The sequence below is a fragment of the Hemitrygon akajei genome, chromosome 5, assembly GCF_048418815.1.
Source record: "Hemitrygon akajei chromosome 5, sHemAka1.3, whole genome shotgun sequence".
Classification (NCBI taxonomy): Eukaryota; Metazoa; Chordata; class Chondrichthyes; order Myliobatiformes; family Dasyatidae; genus Hemitrygon; species Hemitrygon akajei.
Genome location: NC_133128.1, coordinates 175,924,337 through 175,951,813, shown reverse-complemented (window position 1 = coordinate 175,951,813; position 27,477 = coordinate 175,924,337). Strand labels below are relative to the sequence as shown.

At 39.6% G+C, this 27,477-nt stretch overlaps 1 protein-coding gene across 4 annotated transcripts in view; it reads left to right on the top strand.

The window, feature by feature from the left end:
* LOC140728501 (kalirin) overlaps positions 1 to 27,477 on the top strand; it is a 723,603-nt gene that overhangs the window by 236,212 nt on the left and 459,914 nt on the right. For all 4 annotated transcript variants that reach the window (XM_073047309.1, XM_073047304.1, XM_073047303.1 and 1 more), the window contains exons 2-3: positions 25,249 to 25,323; positions 26,667 to 26,781. In XM_073047309.1, coding sequence (XP_072903410.1) covers positions 25,249 to 25,323; positions 26,667 to 26,781 — 190 coding nt within the window. The remainder of the gene's footprint in view (positions 1 to 25,248; positions 25,324 to 26,666; positions 26,782 to 27,477) is intronic.

Genomic DNA, 27,477 nt, shown 5'->3' with positions numbered 1-27,477 from the left:
GTTACTACAAATACTTTGATTCTGATGTTATATTTTCTACTTTGAACTACATGTTGCTCTTTCAGTCTCTATGTTTTCCACTTTAGTGGGACATTCTGTATTGCTTTTGGAAGTTAATATGATCCCATCAGAAGAGGCCAGTTTGTGTGAGGACAGATTGGTCTTGATAATGTATAAATGGATTGTCAATTAAAAGTAAACCAATCTTTTTAAAAATTCTATTTAAAGAACTTCCAGTTTTCCATTAATTCAATGATGCACTGTGTGTGATCTGGCAATGTTACAGTGGTGGAATTCAATTAGTGTCACCCCTTGAAAATTTCACTTACAACTTATGAGTTCTGAGATCTTATGCCACAACTTGAGGACTGCTGTCTTCACTTAATATAGTGCTTTGAGTCTATTGGAGCAAAAAAGTTTTTTCCTCACAATACCATTTAATTGACTAAATACAAACAGCCAGAAATACATAGCAATTCAGAAAAACATCTGTGAAGAAATGGGAGTCAAAGCAGTTGACAATTTGGGAATGAATCCTTTCCTTAGTGTTGTAAAATATTACAAGGAACAGCACTGAGTAAAAAAAGCTAGGAAGAGGACAGATAAATGGAATGTGAACTGAAATATATGAATGATGTCTAGGAGGATATTAACATACAGAAGTGAAAATTAGCAGGAGCCACTTTGAGAGCAGTGAAAGACATATACTGTATAAACTAAGAGTGTGTGGGAATTGCTAAAGACCCAGATTCATAGGAAACCAAATAATTGTCAGTGCCCTTGGTATGAAGATCTTCATGTTATTTATATTCCTGTGGTTAGTGAGAGAAAGGGGCATTGGTGGTGAGTTCCATCAATCTTTATTAACATCTTTGGCCACCTACCCACACAAACAACCATCTCCATCCCTTCCTTCAACTCCCTCCACCTTTAACTTCTCTTCTTACAATATGTAGAATTGTCAGAAAGCAAACGGAAACTACTCTTGTCAAAATTGTCATAGAGCATGTTAATACAAGGCCACAAAGTGTCTGGTAAAATATGACAAACAAGAGAAAGTCTGCTGATGCTGGAAATCCAAGCAACACACACAAAATCCTGGAGGAACTCAGCATTTTGTGTGCATTGCTTGGTAAAATATGAGATGCTATTCTTCAAATTTTACATTGAGCTTACAGACAGAGGGTAAAGACAGAAATTTTAGTGGGAATAAGAACAGAAGAACAACACGAAAGCAGCAGAAGAAGGCGTTCTAGCCCTTTAAGTCAGCTCCACTATTATGGTGATGGCTGATATAGCTCAGTGTCATTATCAGCACTATACTCATTTCCCTTGAATCCTTTAATGACTAGAAATATATTAATCTTTCTTTTGAATGACTGAGGCTTCAGGGCTTTACCGACTGTGGATTTCCAAAGGTTTATCTCCCTCAGAATGAAGAAGTTCAGAGGAACATAGATCAGTTGGGATCATATTCCATGATGAGGTAGGCTTGAGGTACCAAATAGCCTACTCCTCCTCCTATAAGCAGTTTCAAGTTCCTGGCTGTCACCATCTTTAAGGATCTACCTTGGGCCCAGCATATTGATACAATAACAAAGAAGGCACAACGGCAGCTACAGAGCTTCAGGAGAATGGTTTTGTCATCAAAGATACTCACAAATTTCTGCAAATGTACCATGGAGAGCATTCTAACTGGTTGCTTCACCATCTGGTATGGAGGGGGCACTGCACAGGATCGGAAAAAATTGCAGAAGGTTGTAAACTCAGCCAGCCTCATCATGGGCACGTCCCTTTCCCCAGCATCCCGGGTGCCATCAAAAGTTGATGCCTCAAAAAGGCGGCATTCATCATTAAGGACCTCCATCACCCAGGATATGGTCTCTTCTCAGTGCTACTATCAAGGAAGAGGTACAGCAGCTCAAAACACACTCTTAACATTTCAGGAACAGCTTTTTTCCCTCTACCATCAGATTTCTGAATGGACAATGAAGCCATGAACGCTACCTCAGTATTTTTTCCTCTCTTTTTGCACTATTTTTTCACTTTTTTAATATATACTACTTATTGCAATTTATAGTTTTTTTTATTACGTATTGCAATGTTCTGCTGATGCAAAACAACAAAATTCATGAAATTTGCCTGTGATATTCAAAGTTCAGAGTTCAAAGTAAATTTATGAAACGTAAACCTGATTCTGATTTTCTTGTGTTGTTGTGAAGAAAAATATTCTCACCTCAATCCTAAATGACCTAACAATCTGCCTCTGGGACCTGGACTTCTGCCAGATGTAACATATTCCTGCAGTTTTCCCTTTTAGTACTTAGTAAGTTTCAATAACAACTCTCATTCTTCTAAACTCTAGAGCAGGGATTCCCAACCTTTTTTTTATGCCTTTAAGCCTTACCATTAACCGAGGAGTCCACACTGGGAACCACTGCTCTAAGCATAGTATCCGTATCTATCCTATTTTTCCACTTATGGCAAAATTGACATGTCTGGAAGCAATCTATGAGTTCTCATTGATCCTATCAAATATTAAAGGACTAAATTGAATGGATGTAGAGAAGATATTTCCAATAGTGGGAGAGTCTAGGATTAGAGGGCACAGCCTCAGAATAGATGGACATCGGTTTAGAACAGAAGTGATGAGAAATTTCTTTAGCCAGAGAGTGCTGGATCTGTGGAGTTCATTGCCACAAGTGGCTGTGAAGGCCAAGTCACTGGGAGGTTGATAGGTTCTCGATTAGTAAAGGCATCAAATGTTATGGGGAGAAGGCAGGAGAATGGGGTTGAGAGGGAAAATAGACCAGCCATGGTGAAAAAGCAGAGCAGACTCGATGGGTCAAATTCCACTCCTGTGTCTTCTGGTCTTATTTGACTTTCACTGTTTTGTTACTCTCCTTGCTGCAAGGATGTTAGTCCCGGTCCTTCAGAGCCACAAACCATGTGATTTGGCCCAGAAAGAGAGTCAGTGTAGTGAATTGAAATTGGCAAATAAAAGAGAGCTTATTTACATCTTATAAACCCTATAGAAATGCTGAATGAGTAATGCATATGTAACCAACTATGAGACCAGTTCTATTTTTGAAATGCTTCCAGTCTAGTCATATGTGATGAGTTAGCCTGAAACAATTTCAGAGTGTTATTATTGCATTGGTGGAAAAAAAGCAGAAGGATTCAGTCAAGCATTCACACAGCATAGGTTTAACATACTTAAGTTACAAAGCAAAAAAAAAATCACAGCACCGTCATCTAAAGCAATATATTAGATTGGAGAAAAGACATGTAAATTGGGCTATTTATGGTGAAACCAAAGGCAGCTGCTGCACTTTTTGTTCTCATGTGTAAAGGCACCAGAGAAAAAACAAGTGAAGTGCAGGGAACTTCCAGTCAAGATCCTGTGGTCGACATCTTCTGGATAGATCATGAGATAATTTTTCTTTCACTTCTTTCATGTCTTTGACGTTTGCTTCTGACCTTGAATATGATTCTGGAACTGTCGGAACCCCTGTTTTGGTGTTTGGAGATCATTTGGGTGTTCCAGCACTCTAGAGTCTCCAAGGGGATTCCAAAAGGCAACGTGTGCGAACCTCATAGCAGCAGGCCAATGTATTTGCCTCCATTTCACCAATTAAAGCTCCCATTGTTCACCAATTAAAGTGATGTGGGAGGTTGAAACATCGAAGTGAGTGCAAAGGGTGAGCGCCGGCTGCCTGGAGAGGGGAGAGCTTACAGTTGTGTCTGGGCCCTGATGGTATTGTCCAGGTTACTTTTTCTATCTTTTTCTAATGTTCCTCTGACCTTCAGTTTTATTGACGAGAACTGTAAGTTTGCCCAATGCCAACTACAGTATCTTGCTCGTAAGGGTACAGTCTCTAGTAAATAAAATCAAAGACCTCAGAGCTAGTGTGCTGTACCAGAGGGACATTAGGATAGTGTGTGTCCTTTGTTCTATGGAATCCTGGTTAAGCCCTTCCATACTGAACATGGTGATTCAGATGAATGGATTTACTATATGCTGACAGGATAGGACTATTGAGTTTCTCAAAAGCAGAGGTGGAGGTGTTCGCCTCATGATTAACTCCCCTTGGTGTACAAATGCCCCAATTCTGCTCACCAGACCTGGAATATCTCGCAATTAAGTGCCGTCCACTTTACCGGCCACTGGAGATTTCTGTAATCATTTTGGTAGCAGCGTACATTCCACATCAGGCCAATGTCAAACAGGCTTTTGATGATCTGAACAATGGGATCAACATGCACAAAATTACACACAGAAACACCTTCACTATCATTTTGGGGGATTTTAACCAGGCCAACTTGAAAAAAATCTCTAAATAATTACCATCACTGCAATACCAGAGGAAACAACACACTGGACCATTGTTACCCCACCATCAAGAATGCCTACCGTGCCATACCACGCCCACACTTCAGAAAGTCTAATCACCTGGCTGTACTTCTACTCCCTCAGTATAGGCAGAAACTGAAGACTACTGCACCAGTAGTGAGTACCAAGAAGGTATGGACTAGCAATGTATTCAGGAATTCATCTTCGAATCTAGATGAGTATGCCACAGTTGTTACTGACTTCATTAAAACCTGTGTGGATGAGTGTGTGCCTATGAAAACTTGCCATACATTCCCAAACCAAAAGCCAGAGATGACCAGGAGGCACATCATCTGCTGAGGGCTAGATCTGTGGCATTTACTGAAAGTCTTGTGACCCAGACCTGTACAAGAAAACTAGATATTAATAGCAAGGGCTATTTCAAGGGGCGAAGAGACAGTTTCAGGCAATGTTGGAGGCAACATTGGATGCACGTCAACTCTGGCAGGGTTTGCAAGACATTGCTCCCTGCAAAGTGAAACCCAATAGCATGAATGGCAGCAATGCTTCTCTACCAGATGAGCTCAACGTCTTCCATGCCTGCTTTGAAAAGAAGAATATAACTACAGCTGTGAAGATTCCTGCTGCACCCCATAACTCACCCTCTGTCTCAGTGGCCAATATTAGGCTGTCTTTAAGGAGGGTGACCCCACGCAAAGTGGAAGGCCCCGATGTACCTGGCAAGACTGGTGGGAGTTTTAAAGGACATTTTGGACCTCTCACTGCTACTGTTGCAAGTTCCCACCTGTTTCAAAAAAGCCACAATCATACCAGTGGCTGAGAAGAGTAATGTGAGCTGCCTTAATGACTCTCGCCCAGTAGCACTCACATCTACAGTGATGAAACGCTTTGAGAAGTTAGTCATGATAGAATGAACTCTTGCCTTGGCAATGACCTGGGCCCACTGCAATTTGCCTACCACCACAATAGGTCTACAGCAGACGCAATCTCAATGGCTCTTCACACAGCTTTAGATCACCTGGACAGTACAACCACCTATGTCAGGATGCCGTTTGTTGACTGTAGCTCAGCATTTAATGCCATCATTCCCACAATCCTGATTGATAAGTTACAAAACCTGGGCCTACCTCCCTCTACAATTGAATCCTCAACTTCCTAACCAGAAGACAACTGTCTGTGTGGATTGGTGATAATACCTCCTCCTTACTGACAGTCAACACTGGTGCACCTAAGGAGTGTGTGCTTAGCCCACTGCTGTACTCTTTCTACACCCATGACTGTGTGGCTAGACATAGTTCAAATACCATAGTTCAAATACAAATACCACCAGTTGAATGGTGTCACAGCAACAACCTTGCATTCAGTGTCAGTAAGACGAAAGAACTGATTGTGGGAGGGTAAGACAAGGGAACATGAGCCATTCCCCTCAGAGAGATCAGAAATGGAGAGAGTGAGCAATTTCAATTTGCTGGGTATCAAGATCTCCGAGGATCTAACCTGGCCCCAACATATCGATGCAGCTATAAAGAGGGCAAGGTAGTGGCTATACTTCGTGAGGAGTTTGAAGAGATTGGTTTGTCATCTAAAACACTCGAAAACTTCAATAGATGTATCATGGAGAGACCACTGTCTGGTACGGGGGAGGGGAGCTGTTGCACAGGACCGCAAGAAGCTACAGAAAGTTGTAAAATTAGTCAGCGCCGTCCATTATTAAGGATTCATATCATCCAGGACATGCCCCCTTCTCATTGCTACCATCAGCAGGGAGGTACCAGAAGCCTGGAGGCACACACTCAGCGATGGAAAGGCAGGAAAGTGTGTTTCATTCCAAAATAAAACAGTTTTGAGTTATACTCAAATGAACAGCTTTACTCTGAATGCTTTGATGGCAAGTAATCTGTTGACATTAGTTAATGTTTATTTAAGAGCAGATGAATGGTGATCACGCAACAAAGTGATCCATAATGCACTTAACTGCCAGAGTTGTCTCAGTGATAATTCAATTGTAGCAATTCACTTATGGTTATTTTGCACTTTGCACTTGGTTAAAAATGTGCATTTCTAGTCTCACTGAGTGATAGACTCACTTTCAAGGACTCTTCGTCTCATGTTCTCGATATTTATTGTTTAGTTATTATTATTACTTTTTTCTTTTTTTGATTGTCTTTTACACATTGATTGTTTGTCTGCCCAGTTGGATGTGGTTTTCATTGATTCTATTATGGTTTTTGGATTTACTGAGTATGCCCACAAGAAAACAAATCTCAAGGTGGCATATGTGTACTTTAATAATAAACTTACTTTGAACTTTGAACTTCGATCTCATGAACGCAGATTTCAAACATGACGACCGTTGAAGACGGAGAAGTATAAATCATAATACAATAAAGTCTGCAGATGCTGGAAATCCAAAGCAGCACACAAAAAATAATGCAGAAACTCAGCAGGCCAGGCAGCACCTATGGAAAGGAATAAACAATCAACGTCTCAGGTTGAGACCCTTCTTCAGAACTGTTTATTAATTTCCATAGATGCTGCCTGACCTGTTGAGTTCCTCCAGAAAAATCCTTTAGATTCAAATGTATTGACCATTACTTTTCTGTGCATTGCTAATTGAAATTAGTGCAAATGCTTATGCCCTTTTAAATTTTAACTATCTTTAATTTGTGCTGTTAATTTATGGGAAAAGACTAATAATAACTGAAGATGCTGGAATCTGAAGCAAAGATAGAAAATCTGGAACAACCTAACGAGTAAACATCTGTGTAAACAGAAACCAATGAATGTTAACTAGTTTCTCTTTGCTTGACTGGAGGAGTTCGTCCAACATTTCTGTTCTTGTAACAATTTATAAAATTTATTTAGAAATGCATACCACTTCCTCACAATTGAAGAATTTTGTCCTGCATTCATTATTTACTCAAATATTAAGGAATTTCAGCTCTGATCAGTTTTGAAACTCTGAGTTGATTTATAATTACTGACAATGTGGGTATTCCTGTTGCAATACATTGTTTTAGCATGTGTATAAGTAATAAAACAAGAGCTAAAATGAAACTTATTTGATATCTCTTCTTTTAGAGGCATTTAAATTTCACTCTTGTTTGTGATTTAGAATTAAACTTTCTAGAGATGAGTTATATTTCCCACATTGCCATCTAATTTGGAAAATAGTGTGATGATCTGAAATGCTGTAGCATGAATTGGAGCTGTCACCTACTCTGGAAATAGAATGAAATGAATTTTATCACTCAAGGATATTTGGATGCAGCTGGATTTAGCTTTATGTTCAGTTGCAATGTTATTTCATTAACAAAACTGGACATTGTGCATTTCTGAATCTATTTTTCTCTTGCTCCCATTCAAAGAGTCGTATGTCTTTCCATTCATTTTACTTTGGTACATTTGAGAAAATAATTAGTGCCTTATTGGTCACCAAGGGACAAAAGAATCTCTGAATGTATTCAGTCTTTCTTTTGGCAATGTTCATGTTTTTGCTTGACATTAGTCTTTTGAGAGAAGAGAGTGAATAATATTTTGTGTGAGGTGAGGAAGTGTCGGACATTTTATTGGCTCCATTGTAGGCAATGAAAAATGTATCACCACTCCTGTATTTTCTGGGACAGAGATGCCTTTTCAAAATTTCCTCGAGAAGCGCTTTTGTTTCCTGTGCACTACTAAAACTTACATAGGCTTAAATAGCAATACTGAAGGAAGGGTAAATCATTTTTTATATTGGCCGTGGTGAATGTATGGCAATCAAAAAATGCTTCCATTCAACACATGGACCAGCTGTTCCAGTTCCTCGTTAATATCCTCGTGCCTTCTATTGTACATTTTCTTCAGTGAGCAGGGGTGGTCCCTTAATAGACCTGGAGAATAAGATTGCAATTGCAATCCCATGGATTTATATTTATATTTATTCTCACTTCAGAGAATCTAAGTGACACAGATAATAAACATATGGCGGAAAAGTGAGCGTGTCAGTTTATGTGATGGTCAACAGGCTTCTACAGAGTTCTGCAGTCGTTTAGTATATCTTTAGGATTTTTCAGACACAGTCTGTACAATGACTGTATTTCAAAAGGTGCTTTTTTAAAATCTCCCACATGTACCAAAGTCATTCCTAATGACTGAATATTTTGCTTAACCACAAAGGCATTAGTGAATTTTATTTTGAAAATATCTACAACATTTAAATCAGCCTTCAATCATAATCACTATTACTATTGGCAATCTGGTTGATGCATTATATTTTTGATGTATCCTATGTATTCTTTCAAATTCAGTATGAACAATTTCTGCCATTAATAAGCTTCATATTTAATGCAATTGGTTTACCTTTATTGTTCAATTTGTATTCCCTAATGGGTCCCCAAGAATATTAACTCCATAAACCATCTAATTTTACTTTCCTTGATAATTCTTTTCCTCACACAACATAAATGTTTTGTCTTAGAACGGGAGAATGCCTGTATATTCAATCCTCGTTTCCTTTTTCAGTCTTTCAAGTCGTATCGGGAAATGTTTTTCTCTTCATTATTCTGGATTAAGGAGAATTTGTAAATTTGTTTTTAGAATTCCTCTGTCTGTAGCCGAGTAATAAAATATGTAACCAATTAAACTGGCTACTAACCTTCTTGTGTGAAGGCTCTTTGACAACCAAGCAACCAGAGCCAAGTTTAAATGAATGGGGTCATCCCATCAATAATAACTGCAGATGGTTAGTAAGGAGTACATTCCATTGCTTCACACAACCTGGAAAGATACGTCATCTGGATTTTAAGTTGCAACCATACTGTTCAGAGTTGAACATTATGGTAGTTAAACTTCACTGAATAATAACAGTCTGCAGCCACTTTATTAAGTACCTCCTGGTTCTAAAATGTGGTCACTGAGTGTATGATCTTGGTTCTCTGCTGCTGTACCCATCCACTCCAAGTTTCAAAATGTTATGTGTTCAGAGCTGCTCTTCTGCACACCACTGCTGTAGTTGAGTTGCTGTTGCCTTCCTGTCAGTTTGAACCAATCGGGCCATTTTCCTCTGACCTCTCATTAACAAGGCATTTTGGCCCCCAGAGCTGCTGCTCACTGGCCTTTTTTATTGTTTTGTTTTTCACACCATTTTCAGTAATGTTGTGCATGGAAATCTCTTGTGATCAGCAGTTTCTGAGATAACCAAACCACCCTGTCTGGCACCAATAATTATTCCATGATCAAAGTCACTTAGATCACATTTCTTTTCCATTCTGATGTTTGGTCTGAACAACAACTGAACCTCTTCTTCTTCGTCTTGTGAAGTTTAATGGCATTTAGCAGACCAACATAAGGTGCATTACCACCACCTATTCAGATGGAGTGTGCAGCAAAGAGACAGGAAGTATACCGGAGGAAATCTGCAGATGCTGGAAATTCAAACAACACACACAAACTGCTGGTGGAGCACAGCAGGCCAGGCAGCATCTATAAGGAAGAAGCACTGTCGACGTTTTGGGCCGGGACCCTTCGTCAGGACTAACTGAAAGGAAAGCTAGTAAGAGATTTGACCCACTTGATTATCTTTCCCTCCCTCAAATGACTCAAATAATATCAAAAAGTCTAATGCTTTACAGGAAGTCAAATGCACAATTATATACATTACAATGGCAAATTTTCCATGTTAAACTGCGTCTGTCCCAAAGAGCTCAATTTAGCAATTAGATGTTTCCTCATAGGAACTGCATTCAAACAATGTGTGCTGCACCATTTCTTGTCAAGTGCACTCCCTGCAAATGCATAAGGAATTATTCAACCTACCGTATAATACGTAAATATGTAAGTGTAACTTCTTCCTTCCTTTTATAACCATCTCCCAGTTGAGTTCCCACCATCCTCTGAATTTTATATAAATGACATCCTTTCTTTTCAGTATCCCAACTTCATTGCCACAGTTATAAAAAATACATACTGTGATTTTATATTCAATGGGTCTTTATAATTGAGTGTAAAGGAGTGACATAGGATTGGTGTAAAGTCATTTCACTTCACCCTATCTATGATCTGCTTTAAGCTATTAATAGATAATTAGTTGGTTAAATAAGCAGTGTGATTAGCAGTTAAATAGCTAGAGTAATTGGCTGCTTCTGACAGTTTTTTTCTTGTGGCAGGAGGACTACTGTGGAAATTAATTTAACACAAATTTGAGCTTGTGGCAAGATATTTATTTTGAGCTAGCAAGAAGCCATTGGAGTGTGTGAGAGATCAAGAGTTTGCCTCAGCATGAATTCAGCCCTGAGGTGTCATTGTATGGAAGTTCTTTTCTCTATAATTAATGAAAACATGAGGTGGCTAACAGGAGTTTAATTCTCGCTAGGTCTCTAGAAAGATAAGAGCAGGCTGGTTTTCTGCCAGAGTATCTCTGGAGCTATGCCTGTCACTTCTGCTTCAACTTTTGCTCAGTGCACCTCCTTTGAGCCTCGCTTTGAGCCTAACTATTACTTGTGAACAGTGGGCACATGGTAGTTCCTTTGAGATGTCTTCTTCAACATCTGTGACCGTTAGAATGGTGTGCTTTAAAGAGAAACGAGTGATGTTCCCAACATCAAAGTAACAGATACACACATCTGTTAGGTTAAAGTATCTGAATGATCTGTGGCTTCATTTCACTCAGTGTAATGAGGTTAGAGGCAAGATGTTGACAGGAAGCTTTTCTTCACAGAAACTAAAAGTTGTTCAGGGATGTCTATCTTTGAGTGTGAGCTCTCTATCTTAAGTAACTGTTAAGATGAGGTTAATGGATTTTCTTTTAAACTGTAGTTAATAGATTTATATTCAATGATGGTAAAGCTAAGGGATATGGTAGCAGACAGATAAATGGAATGAGATTCAAATCAGCCATTACAAAATGTTTGTGACCTAACCTCCAGGCTCAGCGAACAACTCTACAATCAGCTATTATGCAAAGTTAATAGTAAGTTCCAGAAAAGCTGAAGATAGCTAAAGATAAGTTACATTCTACTGGCAACAGAAAACTAAACATTGTTTTACCGTCTTGTAAAAGTATCGAAACAGCATTGTGGGCCTCCTTAATGCTCGATCTGGAAGTTCCTTAATAAAGTTGGCAAATCCTGTCAGTAACAAAGAACACTTATTTCTCAGACATTGTTTGAAAAGATACATTTAGATACATCTGGAAATTCTCACAGCAACAAAATGTGATTTGAAATGTGAAATGTATTCTGATGTGAAATGCATATCCTCATAGAAAGACATGCACTAAAATTGTTACATATGTGGGCTATGACTGAAGAAATAATGGCTGGAGTCGCTTAGCACTTTAGTACAAGAGTGTGTAAAACAAGAGTGTTTAAGTGCATCAAAAATTAGCAAAAGTAGCAAAAAGAAAACTGCCAGTGTTTTCAAAAAGATAGCTATCAGAAAACACAATAGCTCCGCACTGTTTTTGTCCAGTGTGAACCCCTAGCAGCCTCAATCTCTCCTACTGAGAGCAATGAGCCCATTTATTAGGCATCAGAAGATACCATCTTTCATTAGCCACAAAGTTAACTTAAGATTTCACGTGAATTAGAATATGATACACTCCATAATGCAGTTATAATCATATTATAAACAGCCTAAATACAATATACAAACAACATACACACATTGACATGTCTCCATCACTAAAGAAATGGAATATTTCACCATGTATAGCAGTAAAGGCACCACAACGTCAACACTTTAGGACCCATTATGAGAATATGCTGAGGAAGACATAGAAGTGTGTTCACTCTGTGCAACGACAGCAGAATGTTTTTTTTTTGTGAGTGTGTGTATGGAGTGCATTTACCAAGTGCTCTCTGTCTCAAAGACATTTTGCAGGCACATTCCTGGACAAAAATTTAGGCCTTTCCACATTAGAGGGAGATGAGCACAAATATGGACAAAGAGAACGGAGTAAAAATAGGCTGAATAAAAGAGTGTCTTAAGCAGAAAGCCAGAGAAGAATCTGGAGATTGTAGGTAGCTTTGGTAGTTGAATAACACAGCAGTCACTGGGAACCAGAAAGCCAGTGGTTTCAAAAGCAAAGTGCTAGCAAAGGAATGATGAGGGAACAACACTCCACTCTTAGTCAGGTGGCTTAAATTTGGAAGGTCTTAAGCATATGATGCATGAGGTGAATATTGTTGACCAGGAACAAAATGGAATATTCGGGTCTGAAGGTAGCAATACATAAACAGGAGTGAGAAATTGAAGTAGTTTGGGACATTCCTCTCGCCTTCAGTTGAAGCTGTTCTATATCACTAAATATTTAGACATGGCATTAATTAAGCTGTCAGAGAATTTGATTTTATTTGCCATCACATTAATTGTTTTTTGAAATGTAATAATTAATTGGACATATGGCAGTTTTCTTAAGCATACATTTAAAACACATCCAAACTACAAGCAATTTCTATAACACAAAGGATTTCTAAAATGCAGGTAGAATTCCTACAAGCCAAAAAATTATACCAGTGATTTGCAGATGAATGGGTTGTCTGTTGCAGAAATCGAAGGCAGAAGAATGGATTCTAAATAGCTCTGTCTTTCCATCTTTCTTCTTGATACTTTTTGACCATTCCTAACAAGCTTGATTCTCTCTTACATTTATACTGTTTTATTTTGCCACTCGAGTGCCTTCATACACGTGATTTTTTTCAGATACCTTTTCACACAGGTGGTCTAAAAGCTTCTGGGAACAGAACTCCCAGATAGCCACAATTAATGCTGCGAAGCTGACCTTTAAGTATGCAAATCTTCCATCTATTGATAGATCAGCTATTTGATGTGCTAAGTGATAGTATCAATCTGATCTGCAAGCTTCCTTGAACTAAATAACTCAACCACGGTTGACTGGTTTGATTCAAGTCAATAAATATAACCCCAATGTTTTACACAGCAACGAGCCCCACCCTGTTGGATATCATCCTGTGCACTATAAGCAGTGTAATTTGCTTGCAAGATTGTCCTTCATACTGATTTTGCTTGTCATTTTCATTAAGAACTGAAGACTGACTCCCATTTATATCAAGAAGCTGAACAAAGAATATTTAACGTACTGAAAAACAACTCTGATTAGAAAGCTGAACCTAGCAAAAAGGAGGCTCCCTGGCCCTGGACAATGAATGTCCATCATGTTAAGCGAAGATTTCTAACCACTACCAATATTAGTTTCAAGACTAGACTCCTGCTAAGACTCCTATTAGGAGCAGGTTTATCAGTCTGCCAACCATTCCAGTAGGTTACCATTGCTACAAGAGGTTTCCTTGATTGGATGCTGAAGGAATTCATTGAGTACCTCCCAGTATAGGATTTTCTGTGTGATTTTCTCTTTAGAGTATTCACTTCCTTAACCTTGGGCTAAACATATTTTTTAAACCTCAACAGATTGTTACCATTATAATTTTTCCATAACTGCACAACAATCATGCATCAATGTCCATGTTATAAGTTCATATCAGTATCCTTTAATATTTTCTTCTTCACAAAGAAGAATGGCATGGTAGTGTAGTGGTTAGCTCAATGCTTTACAGTACCAGTGACCTAGTTTCCATTCCTGCCACTGCCTGTGAGGAGTTTATACGTTCTCCCCATGACTGCATGGGTTTCCTCCATTTGTTGTGATTTCCTTCCACAGTCCAAAGATAGTTGATAGATTAATCTGTCATTGTAAAGAGTCCCGTGAATAGCTAGGGTTAAATTGGGGGTTGCTGGGCAGCATGGCTCAAAGGCTAGGGAGTGTCTGTGCCATGCTACATCTCAATAAATAAACAAACAGTTCTTGTCATTTCCTTGATGCAAGTTTGGATCACCCTCTCTGTCACCGTTAGTTCATCAGGTCTACTGGTAACGTCTTTCACTAAGATAGTTCATTTCTTTCACAGGAGTGTTCACATTGCTTTGGGTGTGGTGCATGATATTATTCAGGTTTTCTGAAAACGTATCTTGTATTACGTATTGCTGTCTTCTTTTCCCTAAGGATTAGTAATCTTACATTTTAGTTATAGAAAATTATATCAATCAATTACATGATTTCACAATACAGTATAATAATATACATAGAGGGTAAAACGTTTAAAAAGGTAATGTGCCTCTATATGTGTAGTGAGGTAAGGAAGAGTACAGTTCTCCTGTTGAGGAGTCTTTCTGTGCATTTAATTCTTGGTTGGTTATGTCCCTCCTATGAGAGTGAGCACCCATTAGTGTGCTGTGGCATGGCATTGTGATACTAACCATACCATCTTCATAAGTTCCTTCCAATTTTTGTGATACTGGAGTCTGGGTATAATTGTCCAGGACTTCCCTTTCACTTTGTTAAGGATTGGACCTGACAGGGAAGAAATGACACATTTTCTCAGTTTTTTTGCTTTCCCGGAAAACTTTAATTGAGCATGGGCTACCCAGTCTGTTCTTGCAGACCGTGGGATTTTTGCCAACTGAGTATACAGATTGTTCCTTACACAGAAAGCAGTATTGTTAGGTCTAGTGGTTCTACTTGTTTCATTATAGGAGCATCACATACTCAGTTTTATGCCTAAACCCAATAGTAAGTGAACAGCGAAATATATTTGAATAGTTGTAGATTGTGACAAGCTTTTGGATTACATTAACATTTCTGAAGAAATTGCAAACAAATAGGTTTGAAGGTTCATTTATTATCAAAATATACAGCTCTGAAATTCTTCTTCTCCAGATAGCCAGGAAACAAAGAAAGAAAGAAAAGAAAGATAACAGGTTCATGAACCCCCAAATCCATCCTCCCCACATAAAAAAACAAACAAAAAAGGAACCAGGCACAACAACCCCCAAATCCCCCTCCCCCACACACTAAAACAAACAGAAAAGGACCTTGTGGAAAACACAGAATAGTAAAAAAACAATAAAACTGAAAAAAAGTTCACAGTCCACAGTCCAAATCCACTTCTGAAATGAAGAAAACCTGAGCAACTTTCTCCCTCTCCGTGCAGAGTGATCTCACCAGTGATAAACAGGCAGTGTCCCCTCTCCGTGCAGAGCGATCTCCCCAGTGATAAACAGGCAGTCTCCCCTCTCTGTATCAAAGCGATCTCACCAGTGATAAACAGGCAGTCTCCTCTCTCTGTATCAAAGCGATCTCACCAGTGATAAACAGGCAGTCTCCTCTCTCTGTATCAAAGCGATCTCACCAGTGATAAACAGGCAGTCTCCCCTCTCTGTATCAAAGCGATCTCACCAGTGATAAACAGGCAGTCTCCCCTCTCTGTATCAAAGCGATCTCACCAGTGATAAACAGGCAGTCTCCCCTCTCTGTATCAAAGCGATCTCACCAGTGATAAACAGGCAGTCTCCCCTCTCTGTATCAAAGCGATCTCACCAGTGATAAACAGGCAGTCTCCCCTCTCTGTATCAAAGCGATCTCACCAGTGATAAACAGGCAGTCTCCCCTCTCTGTATCAAAGCGATCTCACCAGTGATAAACAGGCAGTCTCCTCTCTCTGTATCAAAGCGATCTCACCAGTGATAAACAGGCAGTCTCCCCTCTCTGTATCAAAGCGATCTCACCAGTGATAAACAGGCAGTCTCCCCTCTCTGTATCAAAGCGATCTCACCAGTGATAAACAGGCAGTCTCCTCTCTCTGTATCAAAGCGATCTCACCAGTGATAAACAGGCAGTCTCCTCTCTCTGTATCAAAGCGATCTCACCAGTGATAAACAGGCAGTGTCCCCTCTCTGTATCAAAGCGATCTCACCAGTGATAAACAGGCAGTCTCCTCTCTCTGTGCAGAGCGATCTCACCAGTGATAAACAGGCAGTGTCCCCTCTCTGTATCAAAGCGATCTCACCAGTGATAAACAGGCAGTCTCCCCTCTCTGTATCAAAGCGATCTCACCAGTGATAAACAGGCAGTCTCCCCTCTCTGTATCAAAGCGATCTCACCAGTGATAAACAGGCAGTCTCCTCTCTCTGTATCAAAGCGATCTCACCAGTGATAAACAGGCAGTCTCCCCTCTCTGTATCAAAGCGATCTCACCAGTGATAAACAGGCAGTCTCCCCTCTCTGTATCAAAGCGATCTCACCAGTGATAAACAGGCAGTCTCCCCTCTCTGTATCAAAGCGATCTCACCAGTGATAAACAGGCAGTCTCCCCTCTCTGTATCAAAGCGATCTCACCAGTGATAAACAGGCAGTCTCCCCTCTCTGTATCAAAGCGATCTCCCCAGTGATAAACAGGCAGTCTCCCCTCTCTGTATCAAAGCGATCTCACCAGTGATAAACAGGCAGTCTCCCCTCTCTGTATCAAAGCGATCTCACCAGTGATAAACAGGCAGTCTCCTCTCTCTGTATCAAAGCGATCTCCCCAGTGATAAACAGGCAGTCTCCCCTCTCTGTATCAAAGCGATCTCCCCAGTGATAAACAGGCAGTCTCCTCTCTCTGTATCAAAGCGATCTCACCAGTGATAAACAGGCAGTCTCCCCTCTCTGTATCAAAGCGATCTCACCAGTGATAAACAGGCAGTCTCCCCTCTCTGTGCAGAGCGATCTCACCAGTGATAAACAGGCAGTCTCCCCTCTCTGTATCAAAGCGATCTCACCAGTGATAAACAGGCAGTCTCCCCTCTCTGTATCAAAGCGATCTCACCAGTGATAAACAGGCAGTCTCCCCTCTCTGTATCAAAGCGATCTCACCAGTGATAAACAGGCAGTCTCCTCTCTCTGTATCAAAGCGATCTCACCAGTGATAAACAGGCAGTCTCCCCTCTCTGTATCAAAGCGATCTCCCCAGTGATAAACAGGCAGTCTCCCCTCTCTGTGCAGAGCGATCTCACCAGTGATAAAACGGTAATCTCCTCTCTCTAGCAGCAGAGTGCTCCCCTAGGGATAAAAAGGCAAGCAGCTGACATTTCAATTTCTCTCATTGCTTGAATTGGTGAACAATGGAGTCAAACATCGGCTTACAGCCTTCTCGCCATGAGGTTTCCACACGCTGCCTTTGCCTCTTGGAATCCCCTCGAATACTGCAGAGCACTGAAACACCAAACGATCTCCAAGCTGCAATTCACAGGCTCCAGCAGTTCCAGAATCACATTCAAGACGATAAGCAAACTTAAAAGACATTAAAAAAGTGAAATATATGGTTTCGTGATCTAACCAGAAGATGTCAACTGAAGGAATGTTGTACACAAGCGCTATTTAAAAAGGAGTATTGCATTCTCCAGGGTTAGTCATCTTTCTCCTACTGCTCAGTCTTTTATCATCGTATAACATAACACACAAGACATAGTACGACAGATTGGTTTGAATATAAAAGTCAAAGGTGCAAACCATGATTGTATAATGCCATTGTTAGCAGTGAACAACATATTTACAAAGTACAAAGTCTTAAGAACCACCCTATTATATAAATTATTATCTCAATTTCAAAGTAAATACTGTATGTAATATCTAAATAGGTGAGTGAAAAATGTTTGTCGACTCATCTTTACATGAGATTGTGTTAGTCGACCGATTATTTGTGACAGGCACGTCCCGACCCCCCACCCCCACCCAGTCACATGAGGCAAGAAACATGCGTACCCATGCACAACGTTGGTGATCAGAACTAGGAGAAGGAGAGGAGCAAGAATCAGATGATCAGGGCAGTCTCTGCTCTTCACTCTTCCAGGGTCGAGGACTAACCAGAGGAATAAGTAAAAAGAGAGTAAGAGGCAGTGTATAGCAAAACAGACAGATAAGAAATAATCCATGATAGTGCAGGTCAGGTATTGAAGTTAACAGAATCTTAGGAGTGGAACCATTATACAAAAGGCAGAAGTCACCAAACTTCGATTCTTCCAGTTGTCAATGTTTCAACTAAAGGAATATTATAATATTAATAATTCCAATAGCTTGGGGCATTGTCTATTGAAAAACTTCAAAAAAAAACTTTAACCCAATTTAATGTAGTGTCAATCTATCTGCAAACTATTCACTGTTGCAGAAGCTTTGGTAACTGTGCAATAGCTGGAAAGGTCTTGGCTATTGTTTCAACTGGAGCATTAATGCATCCAGGGGCTGCAAAGGAAACTTGTGAAAGGAGATGCCTTGCTCGTCAGATTGTGTCAGTTCAGTTACTCTGGTAGTGTACTGAGAAATACTCTTGAGTTATCTGAGTTTCTTCTTGCCATTGTTGATGAACATCATCCTAGAATATTGTTGCATTTGTCACAAGTCAATCCTTAAAACTAGTCATGTATTTCTATCTAGAGATATGCAAAAGAGATTGACTAATCAAGTTACTCCAAGAATCACTTTATTTATAAACCTTAGCAAGTAGGTAATCCTTGACAGCAGTATGACTGAACAACTTCGGTCACCAGAAATTCCCACCTACCAAACGAACCGAAGGATCATATCTGTGTTATTATGAGAGTGAGCTCTGACAGGCACTTCTACTGTAATATATTTTTAAATATCGTTAAAATTATTAGGGGTTGTATTGTTTTCTTTTTTGTTGATGGTAATAACATCGGCTGGATCCACAGCAATAGTTAAAGACTTGTCAGTTATGTAACATTGTCTATTTGAGGAGTAACGTAATCGGTGCATTCCCAAAATTCAGTATTATCAATTGGACTCCAACAGTAAAATTTGTTGCAAGCTTGTTTACCCAGTTTTTCAACTTGTAGTGAAAGGAAGTATAATTGGATTCCAAAGGACACCAATAGTTTTTTGGTAAGGTATTACTCACAGCACAGCCTACTCATGACTGTTTTATTAACAGCAAATAGGAAATCTGGGTCGATACAATGGTCTATGGGACTAAAATCTCTAAAACCTTAATGGACTTATCAGTTTCAGTTGATCAGGGAGGAAATCACTTTTATTTAACTTACCTTCTACTTCAGTGCATCTTTCCATCTTAATTTCTCATGCAAAAACCCAGATCAAGGGCTTAGCAGAACCATTTGGAGTATAAACCAGTTATGCAGAAAATTGTCATGTAACCGTGACATCTAACAATGGAGTGGAATAGTGGCCGTAACTGGAGAAATGGAAATGTTTAAAATTATTGTAGTAAGTATATTGATTGACCATGAAGGAAAAATGCAATAAGATATGTGTCTAATGTAGAAGAGTCCTCATTAAAAATTATTTTCACTGTGTTCTATTCAAATGGTTTCAACGTCACATTTCCATGAGTGGGACCATTTGGTGACATAAAGTGCCTATACTTTTCAAGTATGGTGGGGTGCATTTCAAGGGATTTCTTTATTAGTTTGCCTGGACTAGAATCTTTCAGTTTTGTTAGTGTGCTTTTATTTACTTGATTATTTCTTGAGATTCAGCGTGAGATAGGCCCTTCTGGCCCTTCAAGCCATGCCTCCCAGCAGTCCCCCCATTTGATTTCTAGCTTAATCACAGGACAATTTACAATGACCAATTAACCTATCAACCAGCACATTTTTGAACTGTAGGAGGAAACTGGAGCACCCAGATGAATCCCGTCACGGGGAGAATGTACAAACTCCTTACAAACAGTCATATTACTCATTTTTGCAAGTGATTCTTACCTTCCCATGTCATCTGCAATGTGGTTAGAGTGAATATTTAAGAGGATGGGAACAATCTCTTCGCCAGAGGCAAGGATTAAGAGTTCTAAGTATTAGTTCGCGTATGACCAAGAGGTAAGCACCATTTAGTGGTAGTTACATTAGAACTATAATTGCTTATGGATACTTTAATCTAATATTCCATGTGTCATTAAGTTTTAGGGATGTCTAAGCCAGATGAGACAATTTCCATAGTAAATGCAACTTTGCTTGCTAAAAAGCAAATGGTAAAATAAACAGCACTGAATAATGTTATTGTGATTACAAGGATTAGCAGTAAAGTATATCAAGAGGAGCATTTCTTCCTGGTATTTGAGTCTTCTTTTACTCTGAAAACAATAATGCACTCTAGATGTATTATCCCTGGACAACGTATCGATGAGATCTTCCTCAATAGGAATTTTTTCAGGTCTTCGTACATGCCTTATCTTTTCAATACATCTTACCCCCTTTCTGTCAGATTTCATGGTGGCCCCATGTACTGATCTAATATGAGTGTTTCACTCATCCTGAGGGGAATAAATCCTGCAAGGGCAGATTTCATATCACCTAGGAGACAGTTTTATTCCCCCCCACCCCCCCGGTCTCGATTACCACAGAGACAAGGATGGAAACTAGGGTCAGAAATATTTTCATGAAATTTCTTTTCTGGGACCCAATCCGCTTTTGCTGTGGCCTCCAAACTGTCTTGCCAGGTTCTTTTGCTTTTCTCTTGAATCCCTGTAAACTCCCACAATTCCTTGAGGAGAGTTGCATCGGGTATGGGCAATGGTTGGCCTGAGTTAGCAATTAGGGCGCATTTAGGTGTACATTGTAAATTAAGAAATAAAGTGTAACTTTCCGGCGTACCTCTATTTTCACAATTGGCAAGTTGTTTATGGGCAGATGCACTTCAGGAAGGGCTTTTGGCCTCTAGAGTAGACCAGTTTTGCAAAGCTTTGCTTAATCTGATTCCGTTGGTCGAGTGTGTGCCACTCAATTAGTGGTGGAATGGAGTGCTGTCCTCCACTTATCTGCCTGTTTGCTCACACATGGCTTGAAAGCCTTTACCAATGAGCAAAGACCCTTGGTCGGTATGTATACAGGCAGAGGTGCCAGCATATGGGACTATGGAGTTTTGCAGCCTTGCCCCAAGAAGTTGTGTGTTGGAACAATGTATATACCATATACAGATAAACCACCACAATAAGGTTTCCAATAAGGCGGGTTGCCTTGTGATGCCAGAAATGGTCCTATGTAATCAATACCCTGTTCTTGCATTGGTGCTGTTGGTTTGGTTTTTCTTATAGGATGTGGTCTTGTGACTGCTTCTTTATTATAGGACAGGCATTCCATATAATTTGCAATATCTCGCTTACAATCATTCAACATGTAAGACCACCAGTATAACATAGCTAATTTCACATGAGTAGAGGTTGACTGCCACCACGATTGTGCCCACATCCTTGGTGGGTTTCTTGAATCAGTGCTTCCCACTTGCTTCTCATCTTTTTAGGGCAGCATACCCATCACCATCAGCTTCAAATTTGCACCATGTTGGAAATCGAAAAAGGTCTTATGCTTTCCCAGCTGTATATGACGAATGCACTCTTCTTGGGGCTTCTAGCCAGGTACAGGTATCAATTAAAACTGACGTTTCAATGACAAATTCTGCCATCTTCTTCAAGGATAATGCCTTGGTTATAATCAATACCTATATCCAGCTGGAAGCCCGAGAAGAATTTATTCATGTCAGAAATCCTTTGGGATTAGGTTCAGTAGTACGTAGGAGAATTCATGAAACATTATCCTGTATTTTTTTATTTGTTGCTTAGTTACTACCAGATCATGACCTCCCTTACCATAGTAAGGTCCATCCTGATAGTTTGTTTTGCTTGTGCATCAGCTAGTTTATTACCATAGCTGTGAAAGTGGCGTGCACTATGTCCCAGAATGTGTAACACCTGTACTGATGCTCAAGTCAATAATAATTCATAATTATTCTTCCACATGAACAAATGTGGAAGCAGTTTACCTCTGTGCATTCTCCATCCAGTAGTTGACCAGATGGGAAGATCCTTTTTTACCACATTCCTAACATAATTAGAGACAATACGTATTAAGACTACTCTGTTGTGTTTACTTGTTTTAAACATCACTGTAGGGCTTTAGCCTCTGCAAATTGAGCTGTATGATTCCCAAAAGGATGCACTTGCAACTCGTGGTTCAAATTCAGTTTCCAATTAAAAATTTCCTTTTCTAATCCCTGCTCCTGTCTATAATTGAGTGGATCCTTCTTTCTGGATTTTCATAGCTGATCCATTACAGCACCATATTTGAAAGTATATACAATATATCGTGCTATATTGCATCGTGGAGAAGATGGTTCTGCATCTTCCATGACCAGTAAGGATTGTAAGTCATAGCTCTCAGGAACATATTCCCACTTTAAGGTTTGCCTTGTTAAAATGTTATGGTTGGTCTCCATTCATTTGTTCTTAATTTTCTAACACAAACTCTGTATAAGAATTTATTTGTCTCCTTGTGGTGGTCTTATTGCAATTAGTGTATGGAATACCATGGTAAGGCATCATTCCAAGACAGTAAGTTTCTGTTCTGGTGAGGTGAATCTACATGAGGCAAAGTATATGGGAGCTTGTTTCTTCTCCCTCATTATAGCAAATGGCTGTAGCAGTTTTTGGAACACAAATTTGCAGAGCAAGAGATTGTGTTAAATCTCTTGTCCAGAGGTCTACTGCTAATTGAACTGCATTCATTAATTTCTTTAGTGCCTCGTTATATTCTGTGGTAAAACAAAAGGCTCTACATTTTTCGGACTGTCACATAATGGTTTTGATAACTGAGCGTAGCCAGATATGAAACATTTAGCATAATTCAGAAAGCAGAGGATTGATTGTAAGGCTTTTAAGGTCTTTGGATATCCTACTTGAGTGAATTTTTGGCCACATTCAGGTGTAGACATGGGCCTGATTTGTGATTGTTATGCCTAGGAAATTGACTTCTGTCCAAGAGTTGAGATTTTTTTAATGTTGATTGCATAGCCACTGTCAACTTTTTAATGAGTGTCTCAAGTAGCGTTAAATGCTTGTTCAGTGTCTCAGCTGTGCAGTATACATTGTCAATATGTATATGCACAAATGCCTAGTATTCCTTGTAGAGTCTGATTGACTCCTGCGGGAGCTATATGGGCACTATTCCGAAAACCTTATGGGAGTCTGGTCCACTGTATTGTGAGCCATCAGGTGCTGTAAAGGAGGTGTAATGTCTGTCACTTTCAAGAATTGGTGTGACCAAAAACCATTGGACAGACCTACGCAAACTTTTAATCCTTGTAATGGTTGTTGTAATGGCTGTCGCTGGGCTGAATTACATTCTATATGTTTAAACATGTTGTTATAGTCAGACTTTGCTACATTAAACATAAGTGAAATAAATCAGGAAGGTTATTTTATCAATACCCCTGTTTATAGAGGGAGTCCTTATTTTTCTGTAGGAATTACTTTCCTCTATGGTCAGGAATATACCACTGTTTTTGGTATGTGAAAGAATTGCATCCTAATTTCGCTGGTTCAATATCAACCATCCCACAGAGGTTAGGATGCTGATGTAGGTAGTCATAATATTTGCATGAAGTATGTTTCAATTTTGCTCTGACTGTTTTATCCTGATGATAGTCTATCTGTTTCTGAATCTGTACAGTATGCCTCATGGATCTGGTGCAGTTGCACCGGCTGTTATTTTGATTAAAGTACAAATCCAACATCCGGTGTTCCTAAACAAGTACTAGTTTAGTATGGTCTGGTGTAAAGACTTTACGGTTATCTCTATTGTTTGTTTAATTCTGTATTATCAGTATGTAGCAGTTTATAAGTTGGGCACTCCCACTCATTTCCATGTATACCTACAATTTTTAATTTACCCTGTTGGCTCCCCTAGTTTATCACCTTCAATCATATCAGAATTTAGCATTGAAATAGCTATACCTGTATCAAAATTGCAGGGTCATACAGCAGGGTTTGGTCTGTCTAATCTGCATCTTGCTACTGTGTTTTATCGCTGCATCGTTCCAGTGTCTGACTTGAAGAATAAAATATTCATCATGTTCAATTTGAGGAACACTGGTGTAGTTCACCATATTTCAACTAGATTATTAACACATCCATATTATCAATGGCCTTGGTGAGACCACACCTAGAGTATTGTGTGCAGTTTTGGTCCCCTAATCTGAGGAAAGACATTCTTGCCATAGAGGGAGTACAGAGAAGGTTCACCAGATTGATTCCTGGGATGGCAGGACTTTCATATGAAGAAAGACTGGATCGACTGGGCTTATACTCACTGGAATTTAGAAGATTGAGGGGGGATCTTATTGAAACGTATAAAATTCTAAAGGGATTGGACAGGCTAGATGCAGGAAGATTGTTTCCGATGTTGGGGAAGTCCAGAATGAGGGGTCACGGTTTAAGGATAAAGGGGAAGCCTTTTAGGACCGAGATGAGGAAAAACTTCTTCACACAGAGAGTGGTGAATCTGTGGAATTCTCTGCCACAGGAAACAGTTGAGGCCGGTTCATTGGCTATATTTAAGAGAGAGTTAGATATGGCCCTTGTGGCTAAAGGGATCAGGGGGTATGGAGAGAAGGCAGGTACAGGGTTCTGAGTTGGATGATCAGCCATGATCATACTGAATGGCGGTGCAGGCTCGAAGGGCCGAATGGCCTACTCCTGCACCTATTTTCCATGTTTCTATGTTTCTGTCAACCAACCATTCTATAGTACTAGGTGAAGTGTGAAGTGCTGCAGCACTTGTCAAGCACACTCTGAGCTAGACTACTGCTTAATGATAATTATTTCTAAAATAATACTTTTGGTATAACTTGTCCATATTGGGCGCCAACGGTCAGTATTGGGTTTGCTGACCGTGAAGTTCTAAGCTTGTGTTTTATTCAATTTCTTTTTGCGGATAGGTTAAAAACCATAATTGCCTTTTCAGTGCATCCAAAAGAATGGTCTCTGATCAGTTCTGACAAAGTACATGCTGCCATGTATTTTTTCAGGATCACCTGCCAAATGTTACTCTGGGTTCATATCCATGTTGGATATCTTATCAGTCTCCTGGGTTCTATACAGGTCTATTTAAGTATGGTTTACTTTGCATTCAGGTAGTCTATTAAGCAGGGAGTTAATGGAATACACAGAATGCTTGGTTATTTCTATCAATAGGGCTCATTTATTGTGGTAATTGTCTTTAGTGATAACTCTGAAGATGAACAAAATGGATAACTGCAAATATTTGTTTTACAGGACCCTTCAGAAATGATGGATTAAAATTATCTGATGTAATGCAAATAATGAAGGAAAAGGTTGCCTTTGTTTCAGGTGGGTGTAATCATATTAATTAACAGCATCCTTAGTTATTGATGGTTGAGTTATTTTGCACTGACTACCTGAGCTATATAATCCAGACAGATCTAATTTAATTCACATCATTGATGCTTTTTCAAACTGAAACTGATAATTTGGCAAAGAAGGTTCTCACTATAAGGAAAGAAAACCCAAAAGGGTCAATATGCATCATCTCCAATAAATTCCTTTGTGACCACACAGTTCACTGACATTTCCAGAGCAGTCATATTAAAAGAGGCAGATAGCCTTCCCATGATAGCACCAAACAATGCTCAGCTTTCCATCTGCTAAAATAGCTGATATCATTTATATTCATGCTTTCTGTTATAAGGTTTCTGATACACCATCAATAACTCTTGGAGACGTGAGGCGAGAGATAGGCTTTTATTAGCTGGAAGAGAGAGCACTATCAGCAGCAAGAGACCATCACACAACATCCTGGAGACTGAGGGAGGAGCAGTGCCTCCAATCGCCTTTATACCGGGGTCTGTGGGAGGAGCCACAGGAGCAGTCAGCGGGGGGGGGGGGTCCAGACAGGTATATGTAGTTCACCACAGTTTCAGACTACGATCATCTAATTCACCCGTGGCTCACACTGAAAAACATTAATCTCAAATGTTAGAACCTCTTGCACCAAAAGAGAGGATTTGCAATGTGCTTGGGCATCAGAAAGGAACTCAAAAACAATAATACATGACTTACTCTGGGCATTGTTATTTTGTCATTGATGTTCTGAGTGTGGATGAAGATGACTGAAGACTGTGCCAAAGAGTTGCTGAAAGAGCTAAGTTTGGCAGCTGCAGAAGAGAGTAAAATATGAATAGCAAACAGCATTGAATTTGTTGTCAAAGAGGAACTATGCTGGCAGGATTCATTTGCATTGAATTTTGTACTTGGTTAGATGACTGTCTTCTTTACAAACTGCATCTACTGTATGGCACACACACAAAGTGCAGAGGAACGCAGAAGCTCATGCAGCATCTATGGAAAGCAATAAGCAGTTGACATTTTGGGCCAAGACTCTTCATCAGGACTATACCCACTGTATGGCAACTGTTGCAATAGAATGTCTCACCAGAAGAAGTAAATTAACCAAAATAGGATCTGCATGTCTAACCTGCTCATCTGCCAGCTATCTGTTCAACTTGGGACCTCTATCGTGATCCTTCTGACTTTTGAAGCAGAAGATCCTTTGGGAAACCCCATTGTTCCTGATCCAATCCACAAAGTTAAACTTAAAACAATATGATTGCCTGTATCTGAAAGGTTGTACCATTCATTCGTGCTTATATGTTGAAAATATTGTTTTATTGCAGGTGGACGTGATAAAAGAGGTGGTCCAATCCTAACTTTCCCAGCTCGCAGCAATCATGACAGAATAAAACAAGAAGACCTCCGACAGCTTGTTACTTATTTAGCAAGTGTGCCAAGGTAACGTAAAATATTATCTGTGACATACAGTATTTCAACCACAAACCTATTAGAGGTTTTTCAAGATATACATTATATTAATATCATACTTTATGTGGAAATGATCATTAAACCCATACTTTGCATTTATTGGTTTGAATGGAATTAATGAGGTAATTTGAATGTTTGGGGCAATTTCTGTAGTGTTCATACGTGCAGATCAACTTCTGAAACAATTATTTATATATGAATTATGTGAGTTGACTTGTGGTTACAGTTTCTGAGTCACATGGTTATGCATATTGTGTGAGGGGTTGGTATGGCCTATTTTTAAAGTAAAATGAAGGGTCCTGACGAAGGGTCTCGGCCCGAAATGTCGACAGTGCTTCTCCTTATAGATGCTGCCTGGCCTGCTGTGTTCCACCAGCATTTTGTGTGTGTTGAGGAGGCACAAAAATAGATAAGGCTCTTCTGGTGCTGATGGGCAGAAACCTGTAGTGGTGTCAAGATGGCGTGAGAGTGTACTGTAGTTTGTGTGAAGTGTAGTGCCATTCATTAAGCCTTCTTTATTGCCTGTCTCTATGGATGCTGCTGAGTGATTCTTGTTCCTGGCCAATGACTTTACTACTTATTCGGACAATTGTGTTGAGTGGGTTGAGGTTGATAGTGCTCATTGCTCTGAACCATGCCGTGATGTTGGAGGTTAATATTGATTCA